This window comes from Parambassis ranga, chromosome 17 (assembly GCF_900634625.1).
Source record: "Parambassis ranga chromosome 17, fParRan2.1, whole genome shotgun sequence".
In the NCBI taxonomy this organism is placed as follows: Eukaryota; Metazoa; Chordata; class Actinopteri; family Ambassidae; genus Parambassis; species Parambassis ranga.
Window position 1 is genome coordinate 21,914,055 of NC_041037.1, and position 9,773 is coordinate 21,923,827.

At 52.1% G+C, this 9,773-nt stretch overlaps 1 protein-coding gene across 3 annotated transcripts; it reads left to right on the forward strand.

The window, feature by feature from the left end:
* Positions 1–3,350: 3,350 nt before the first annotated feature.
* LOC114449595 (transcriptional regulator Myc-like) lies at positions 3,351–5,826 on the forward strand. 3 transcript variants are annotated; one of them, XM_028427404.1, is made up of 3 exons: positions 3,351–3,887; positions 4,293–4,880; positions 4,990–5,826. In XM_028427404.1, exons 2-3 carry the CDS (start codon positions 4,336–4,338, stop codon positions 5,534–5,536), a joined length of 1,092 nt encoding a protein of 363 aa, XP_028283205.1. In that variant the 5' UTR covers positions 3,351–3,887; positions 4,293–4,335; the 3' UTR covers positions 5,537–5,826. The 3 variants fall into 3 exon arrangements, with proteins under 3 accessions (XP_028283205.1, XP_028283202.1, XP_028283203.1); XM_028427401.1 differs by having other exon boundaries at positions 4,293–4,879; positions 4,968–5,826; XM_028427402.1 differs by having other exon boundaries at positions 4,331–4,879; positions 4,968–5,826.
* Positions 5,827–9,773: the final 3,947 nt, after the last annotated feature.

Here is a 9,773-nt window from a genome sequence, read left to right on the forward strand (position 1 = left end):
GTGGTGTATCCTCTGCTGAAGCCGAGGAGAAGTGGAGCTCTGATGCAGCCGAGGACAGACAAGGACGAGCTGTGACATCAGACCAGGACCACGTGGCTTCTGACAGGGCCTCAGAGCTCCCATCAGCCCCTGCAGCACACAGATAAGACTGCTGCTGCTGCTGAGGCTGCTGTGGTTTCATCGTCTCACTTTGAGTCTGACAGCAGCTGAAAACAGTCTGAGTCACATGATGCAGGAGAAACCTTCATGTTCCCACACACACTCAGGCTGGAGGTGAGTTCACTAACACACACTGTTGTGTTGATTCAAAGGACAAACGCACACAGCTGCTCCACTCTGACTCAACTCTTCGGTCTGACTTCATTCAGTGATGGAACTCAGCCTTCTTCTCCCTCTGCCTGATGATGTCATGGGTTTTGTCGGCCATGTTGTTCTTCATGTTTCCCCGGAAACAGTCACAGACTCCATCACATGTTCTGAAATAAGAGGAGGCGGAGCTTCACCCAGGACCGCTTTGTGCTCTGAGCTCAGAGGTGGAGGTGAACCACGGGAACCTGGTCTGTGGTTCACGGCTCACTTCCTGTCATCTGTTCATGTTTCCATGGCAACCAGCAGACACAGACGGTGTTTGTTACAAGAGGCGAGCGCCACACAAGACTGCATTTAAAGAGAAAAACAAGCAGTATAAATCCATAAAGTGACATGTGAAGCTGTTCATCACTTTGTCCTGGTGTGTTTGAGTTAATGTGCAGAATGTTCTCGTTCTTCTTCTGTTCAGCACCTCAGCAGGTTGCATGAAGTTAAATCCCACCACAGGGTGGCGCTCTGTCTGCAGTGATCACACATCAGCAGGAGGTCTGGAGGTTTCTGTTTCCTTGTCATAGATGGTGAACTATGCTGCCCTCTGGTGGCTGCAGCTGCACACTGTGGTGCTTTCACTCCTGCAGCTCTGTTTATTAGGGCCCGAGCACCGAATGGTGCAAGAGCCCTATTGAAACCCTTAGGATTATTATTTTTTTTTTTTTTTTTTTTTTTTTTTTTCCCCTCCGAGATCGCATTTTCGGAGGCCTTAACATGCCCAAAAACTCACCAAACTTGGTAGAAAAATTCATTCGCCCGAAAAATTTTGAAATTTGCTGACTTTTGAAATGCACATATAAAAATGGCTCTATAGCGCCCCCAACGCGTAGCCCCTCTGGCCGGTTTGACACAGGATTATGAAAATTGGCACACATATGTATCACCTCAAGACGCACAAAAAAGTCTCTTGGACCCCCCCTCCAAACCCAACAGGAAGTCCGCCATTTGAAGGTTTGTGGCCATTTTTGGCGATGTGTGACCCTGCTGCCAAACTTTTCATGCCTCGCATACTTCAACGGATTGAGCTGAAATTCGCCGTGTCCACTCAGGACACCATAGGGAATAGACGCATTCCAAAACTCTTACAAAAGTCTGACGGTGTGGCCGGGGCGTGGCCTCAAAGTTTGACCATTTCTGAGGACACAGAAAGTCTCTGTAACTTCTTCGTTTTCTGTCCGATCTGTACGAAATGTCACATGTATGATCACAGTCTGACCCTAAACACATCTATACAACAATATTGAGGCTTTGACAGAGCGCCACCTACTGGCTACACAAAATGTTGTGTTTTCATAGGTTTTTCTGCCTGCCCCCCTGGCCTGTTTTGAGTAGGGTCATGAAAATTGGTACACATGTGTATCACCCCAACATGCACAAAAAAGTCTCTTGGACCCCCCCTCCAAACCCAACAGGAAGTCCGCCATTTTGAAATTTCTGTTAATTTTTGGCGATTTGTGACCCTCCTGCAAAACTTTTCACGCCTCGCATACTTCATCCAAATGAGCTAAAACTCACTGTGTCCACTCAGGACACCATAGGGAATAGACGCATTCAAAAACTCTTACAAAAGTCTGACGGTGTGGCGGGGGCGTGGCCTCAAAGTTGACCATTCGCCATTACAAAGGAACTCACTGTATTTATTGCCCTAATGCGTAGCCCCGCTGGCCAGTTTGACACAGGATCATGAGAATTAGCACACATGTGTATCACCCCAAGACGCACAAAAAACTCTCTTGGACCCCCCCTCCAAACCCAACAGGAAGTCCACCATTTTGACTTTTTTTTGTAATTTTTACCGTTTTCTGAACCTGCTATAAAACTTTTCATGCCTCGCATACTTCATGCAATTCAGCTGAAATTCACTGTGTCCACTCAGGACACCATAGGGAATAGACGCATTCCAAAACTCTTTCAAAAGTATTACCGTGTGGTGGGGGAGTGGCCTCAAAGTTGACCGTTCGCCATTACAAAGGAACTCGCTGTGTTTTATGCAGTACTACCCATATACTTTATGCAACGTGGACAAAATCTTACAGTACTGCCATGGAGCCGAGTCTAAACAGATATATATGCTAATAGGATGATACGGTCATAGCGCCACCTACTGGTAGCAGGAAAGTTTGGTTGTAAACATGTGTTTGTTGTATATCTGTGGAAATGAGAGGAGGAGAGCATAGCACAGGAGAGTATAGGAGACAAGAGCATAAGAGAGAAGACTGCGATGACCCCGCGGATCGCAAGGTGCGCGAGGGCCCGCAATGCTGCTTGCAGCTTTAATTTTTTAGTGCTGCTTTCTGAGCTCCTCATGTCGCCTCATGATGATGATTTAATCTGCTGATGACCAGTTTACCACCATCTTCCATCCCGTTAATGTGAGACATCTTGTTCTTGCCACCAGGGGGCAGCAGCATGGAGCTTTATTCAATAGAAAGAACAGTTTACAGCAGCAGAGTGGAGTTTATCCTGAAACATGCAGGAGTGTGAACCAGAAGAGGAGGATCTGTGAATTAACCTGAAGGGTTAAAAATGTCAAAACCGTCTGAGACTGAGACCAGTCTGCTGCTTCTGAACATTACATGTCTGTTTGACTTTTTCCTGTTTCATGTGTTTACATATTGACTCTAGTAGGCAATAAACTTGATCTGTTTCTGTTTATTATTGATTGGTTCTGTTACATCTGTTTTATCATTGTTTATTATTCTATTTACACGTAGCCTATGAGTTATTATTGTTATTGATTTCATATTGATGTATGTGTTTCATATCATTGTCTTTGATTAGGCTGTTTATTTAGTTTTTAAACTGGTTTTACTTTAATATATATTTCATATTTATTTTGTCTGTGTTATTTATCACTTTGTTTATCTTTATTTGGGCTCCACCATCCTTGCCTTTGATCTGATACTGTTCTGCGGGTTCTAATACTCCTTCACCGTTTGTTTGTTTGTGGTGTGATGATGTGTGATGATGTGTTTTCTTTGTTTATTTGTTTTGTTTGTTGTTGCTTGTTGACTTCATCCGCGCGGATTTCCCGGAACTTCCTTCGCGTCATCATTTCCAGTCAGAGCGGACCACCCGCTCTCCTCCCCGCAGCACTGCCCTCCGCGGAGTAAAGTAGTCCCCGTGTAAAATGGACGCTTTGTCCGTTTAATGTGTTTAAAATCTAAAGTTTGATTAAAGCCAAACTTTTCTGACGGGATGCGGATGACGCAGATGACGTTTTCCCCACGCGGTCAGAAGAACGTTAGGAAGACGTTTTAGATGACGTGACGTGTGGCGGGAAATCTGGAGTTCGTGCGGATGACGGAAACAGCGGCGTATAAAAGGTCCCGGCATGCAGCGGGCGGCTGGCAGACAGACTGAGGCAGCGGGAGGATCGATCACTGATCACTGGATCGATCCCTGACTGACAGAAGAAACGTGTCTCTCTCTCTCTCTCTCTCTCTCTCTCTCTCTCTCTCTCTCTGTCTCTCTCTCTGTCTCTCCGGAACGTCTTCACATCAGTCCGTGGAGTTTGGAGAACAAAGGTGAGTTTAAAGAGCTGATTATGAAGATTTATCACTGAACCAGTTCGTGAGATGTGCAGAAGTAACGTCTGAAGCTTTGTACTTTCTCTCTGTGGGTGTGTATGAAGAGATGAATTGATTTATTCACCTTTAAATGAGGGGAAGTGCTCAGAGGGCGGAGCTTGGTGCAGGTCCGGTCACACCTGTGATCACAGGTGTTGATGTGTGTGAAGTGTGAGGCTGCCTCGGTGTGCGCGTGTCTCTGGGCTCTGCTCAGCCCTGCAGTGTGTGGATGAAGATATGAGCAGTGCTGCAGGGGTTAACCTGACTTCAGTTTGCAGTCACGTGACTCTGATGGTCCGCTTCTAAAATCATGTTCATGCCATGAATGTACCGTGACTGTTGACTGTTCTTGGCCTGTCTCAGGGTTTGTGTCTGATGTGGCGTTGTTTCCCTCCTGGCAGCCATCATGCCGCCGACGTTGACCAGTAAGACCTACGACACCGCGCAGTCCTACTACTTCCTGGATAGCGAGGAGGAGTTCTACCCTCCGTGCAGCCAGCTGCCCCCCGGCCCTGGTGAGGACATCTGGAAGAAGTTCGAGCTGCTGCCTACACCTCCTCTGTCCCCCAGGCGGAGCCTGTCCCTGTTAACCACCGACCTGCTGGACGAGGACTGCAGCCCGTCTGCCGCCCTCCTCCAGTCCTTCATCATCCAGGACTGCATGTGGAGCAGCAGCTTCGCAGCCGCCACTGAGCTGGAGAGGGTGGTGTCCAAGAGGCTGGCCTCTCTCCAGGCCCGCCAGGACTCCGCCTCCGCCTCCGATACAGCGGCTGCGGGTCCTCAGGTGACCGCAGGGTACCGGCAGGACCTCCAGGCCGTGCCCACAGACTGCATCAGCCCCTCTGTGGTGTTCCCACACGCTGAGCGTCAGAGTGATGGAGCACGGGTGGAGGTGGAGTCGGAGCTGAGTCTGGACTCGCCGCCATTCAGCAGCAGCGACAGCGAATCAGGTGGGAGAGGCTTTTATTTTGAAGGTCACAGCTGAGACACCTGAGCAGGACTTCATCATTTACACATGAATGTTTTGTTCTTCTGCAGGGGAGGAAGAGGAGGGTGCTGAGGAGGAAGAGGAGGGTGCTGGGGAGGAAGAGGAGGGTGCTGAGGAGGAAGAGGAGGGTGCTGAGGAGGAAGAGGAGATAGACGTGGTGACGGTGGACAGGCGGAAGGCGTCTTGTCGGTCGGACTCCTCCCCCCTGGTCCTGAAGCGCTCTCACGTCAGCATCCACCAGCACAACTACGCCGCCCAGCAGCCAGCCGGGAAGCGGATGAAGGCGGAGAGCGCCTGCCTGGCCCCGAGGCAGCGGGACGGGCGGCGCTGCTGCAGTCCTCGGTCTGACAGCGAGGACGAAGACAGGCGCAGGACTCACAACGTGCTGGAGAGGCAGCGGCGGACGGAGCTGAGGATGAGCTTCCTGGCTCTGAGGGAGGAGGTCCCGGCGCTGGCCAACCACCAGAAGGCGGCAAAGGTGGTGGTCCTGAAGAGGGCGACGGAGTTCATCCAGGAGGTCCGAGCGGACCAGAGGAGGCTGCTGACGATGAAGGACGAGCTGACGAAGAGGAGCAGAGAGCTGAGGCGCAGGCTGGAGCAGCTGCGGACTTCACAGTAATCACAGTATCAGCATCAGTAACCACCGGGGATCAGCCTGGCGCTGCAGCCCGTCCAGCCGGGTCTAATATTTATTTCACTTTTCACCTGAAACAGTCAATAACTCAGGCCTGATCAGCAGATCAAACACAGCCAATAACGATCAATAATTTATGACGGTTTATTTATTTAAGGATGCTTCACTTGTTTAATGTTAATACTTTATTTTTTTACGTTTTCTTTGTCAGACTGATACAGAAGCATTGCAGACTTTTCAAAATAAAAGCCCTCCCTGTGTCGGAGGTCCTGTCAGAGCGGCGGTTGTTGTTGTTGTTGTTGTTGTTGTTGTTGTTGATGACCCGCTGCTGTGACCTCACAGCTTCAGGCTGCTTCTGTCAAACCGAACACCGAGCCGGGCTGAGCAGCGCCACCTTCCTCTCTGACCGAAGGAGGGAAACGGTGACGAGTCAGCCTGACTCCCTGCTGAGTCATCACAACAGTCCAGACGCTGAGTCATGCAGAGACCCTGCACATGGTCCAGGAGGGGCAGCGATGACTGAGGAGACTTCCTGTTTTCTGCGTTCCTAAAATATTAGTTAGACATGACGGACCTCTGTGTCTCTGCTGTCCTCAAAGGGACGGACATGGACGAAGACACCCCCAGTGTTCCCTCCAGGTGTCCACACACAGCTGACTAAACACATGGACACCATGTGCAGTCTCTTAGTCATCCTAAGAACAGCTGATGATCGTTGACATTATTGATCGTCTATAATCAATCGGTGTGTTCTGACATGTGATGGACAGACCAGTCAACGTGTCCAGACTTCCATTCAGTGAGTCATTTCTAGACCTAAGGAGTCCTCCTCCTGTCCTCCTCCTGCTCCTCCTGCTGTCCTCCTCCTGCTGTCCACCTGCTGCTCCTCCTGCTGCTGTCCTCCTCCTCCTGCTGCTGCTGCTGCTGCTGCTCCTCCTGCTGTCCTCCTGCTGCTCCTCCTGCTGCTGCTCCTCCTGCTGTCCTCCTCCTGCTGCTGCTGCTCCTCCTGCTGCTCCTCCTGCTGTCCTCCTGCTCCTCCTCCTCCTGCTGTCCTCCTCCTCCTGCTGCTCCTCCTGCTGTCCTCCTCCTGCTCCTCCTCCTCCTGCTGTCCTCCTCCTGCTCCTCCTCCTGTCCTGCTGCTGCTCCTCCTCCTCCTGCTGTCCTCCTCCTCCTGCTGCTCCTCCTGCTGCTGCTCCTCCTGCTGTCCTCCTCCTCCTGCTGCTGCTCCTCCTGCTGCTCCTCCTGCTGCTGCTCCTCCTGCTGTCCTCCTCCTGCTGCTGCTGCTCCTCCTGCTCCTCGTCCTCCTCCTGCTGCTCCTCCTGCTCCTCCTCCTCCTGCTGTCCTCCTCCTCCTGCTCCTCCTCCTCCTGCTCCTCCTGTCCTGCTGCTCCTCCTCCTGCTCCTCCTCCTGTCCTGCTGCTGCTCCTCCTGCTGTCCTCCTCCTCCTGCTGCTCCTCCTGCTGCTGCTCCTCCTGCTGTCCTCCTCCTCCTGCTGCTCCTCCTGCTGCTGCTCCTCCTGCTGTCGTCCTCCTGCTGCTGCTGCTGCTGCTCCTCCTGCTCCTCGTCCTCCTCCTGCTGCTCCTCCTGCTGTCCTCCTGCTCCTCCTCCTCCTGCTGTCCTCCTCCTCCTGCTGCTCCTCCTCCTGCTGTCCTCCTCCTGCTCCTCCTCCTGCTGTCCTCCTCCTGCTCCTCCTCCTGTCCTGCTGCTCCTCCTCCTGTCCTGCTGCTGCTCCTCCTGCTGTCCTCCTCCTGCTGTCCTCCTCCTGCTCCTCCTCCTGTCCTGCTGCTCCTCCTCCTGCTCCTCCTCCTGTCCTGCTGCTGCTCCTCCTGCTGTCCTCCTCCTGCTCCTCCTCCTGTCCTGCTGCTCCTCCTCCTGCTCCTCCTCCTGTCCTGCTGCTGCTCCTCCTGCTGTCCTCCTCCTGCTCCTCCTCCTCCTGCTGTCCTCCTGCTGCTCCTGCTCCTCCTCCTGCTGTCCTCCTCCTGCTCCTCCTCCTGTCCTGCTGCTCCTCCTCCTGTCCTGCTGCTGCTCCTCCTGCTGTCCTCCTCCTGCTCCTCCTCCTGTCCTGCTGCTCCTCCTCCTGCTCCTCCTCCTGTCCTGCTGCTGCTCCTCCTGCTGTCCTCCTCCTGCTCCTCCTCCTGTCCTGCTGCTCCTCCTCCTGCTCCTCCTCCTGTCCTGCTGCTGCTCCTCCTGCTGTCCTCCTCCTGCTCCTCCTCCTCCTGCTGTCCTCCTGCTGCTGCTGCTGCTCCTCCTGCTGTCCTCCTCCTGCTGCTCCTCCTCCTCCTCCCGCTGTCCTCCTGCTGCTCCTCCCGCTGTCCTCCCATGGGACCCCTTGCTGGTGGTCCCCCCTCGTCTCAGCAGGGTTTCCCAGGCGTCACTTCCCCGCTCTGAGCAGAAAGTGAAACTTCTTCTGTCAGCAGACCACGTGCAGAAACTCCTGCCGACCACAGAGCAGGGTTCTGTTTCCACAGACGGCGCTCTTCTTCTGTGGTGCTGACGGGAGGAAAAGGAGGCCACAACCTCCTCCTCCTCCTCCTTCTGTCCCTGTTGTCTGTGGATCAGGCTCATGGTGGTTCTTTAAAAGTCTCTGGTCACTGAGTCTCAGTGAGTCACTGTGAGCAGATTAAAGCCTCGAGGCTGCTGCTCTGAGAGTGAACCAATAAATAACGTCCAATCAGTTATAGAGACCCAAACAGGGTGGACACGGGTGGAGCTGCAGTTTATGGTGCAGGTTCAGAGGTCTGTGTGCCCCGGCTGGCTGGGTGGAGGCAGTGGGTGGAGGAAGCTGAGCCAGTCTTTTATTAGAGGTGAAACAGCAGCTGGTCCAACGCAGAGTTAAACTCCACCTGACTGATAAGATGCTGCTCCGTGTACCCACAATGCCGAGCGGCTTATCACTCCAACAGACTGCCTCGATGCCTCCGACCGAGAGGAAGGAAACTCCTTATTTAGGCAGCAGGTGTGATGTATGGACGTTTTATCGGCCTGTTCGAACATCAGGTGTAAATATGAATTCTCTGAGGAGCACTCATCCACCTGTGTTTCATCTGATCATTGAAGCTGCTGTGGTGAGTCCAGCGGATCAGAACTTTCCCCTGGTCGAGATAAAAGCAGGGATGTGTGTGTGGCAGGAACAACGCGCGTTTCCGCTTTCGTCACAAACAGTTCGAACCTCACGAAGCGCCGACATGTTCGACAGCTGAGAGCTCTGCGGACACACGGACCCCCACATCAGATCCAGCTGACGGTTCTGCTGACACGGATCAGATCCAGCTGATGGTTCTGCTGACACGGATCAGATCCAGCTGACGGTTCTGCTCAGACCTGAACAGCCACTGTGTCTTATTGATCCAGCAGTAATGATCATATGATGTATTGGACCTGGTAGGAGCACGGTGCAGATCAGTGTGTTAACATCCGTCCATGGTCCATTAACCCGCTGTGTCCCGCAGTGCGGGTGGAGCTGGAGCCGGGCCCAGCTGACTATGGGTGAGGCGGCTACAGCCTGGACAGGTCAGTGTGCTCACATGTCTGAACATTTAAAAGACCACACTTTCCCTGATAATTAGTTACTTTATAAGGATGTAACTCAGTTACTCTTCGGGAGAAGTAACTAGTAACTATAACTAGTTACTTTTTTAAAGTAACGTGCCAACACTGCTGACAGCTGATCGTCTGATCCATCACGTCATCAATCACCAATCGTATCACACACACACACACAGACACACACACACAGTCACACACACACACAGACACAAAAAACAGGCATACACTGACAGACACACACACACACACACAGAGACACACAGACAGACACACACACACACAGATTCTTTGGAAGACTCCAACTCTTGAGAAAGAAAAACAGGAAGCAGCACATTCCATCTGTGTGTCTGTGTGTGTGTCTGTCTGTGTGTGTGTGTGTGTGTCTGTGTGTCTGTCTGTGTGTGTGTGTGTGTGTCTGTGTGTGTGTGTGTGTCTGTCTGTGTGTGTGTGTGTGTGTGTCTGTGTGTGTGTGTGTGTGTGTGTCTGTGTGTGTGTGTCCTCTACAGTGAAGCTTGCTCCAGTTTTCATCATGTTTCAGCCTAATGATCAGATGAATTCAATTCAATTCAATTCAGTTTTATTTATATAGCGCATATTACAATCAGACATTGTCTCAAAGCGCTTCACAGGAACCCCCCTAAGAGCACTGTGGCAAGGAAAACTCCCTTTAAGAGGAA

Bases quoted from the DNA above. Each gene is read 5' to 3' on its own strand.
- LOC114449595 (XM_028427401.1), top strand. From the start codon at position 4,336: ATGCCGCCGACGTTGACCAGTAAGACCTACGACACCGCGCAGTCCTAC. The intron at 4,880-4,967 runs GTGGGAGAGGCT...GTTCTTCTGCAG, and splicing joins CAGCAGCGACAGCGAATCAG to GGGAGGAAGAGGAGGGTGCT.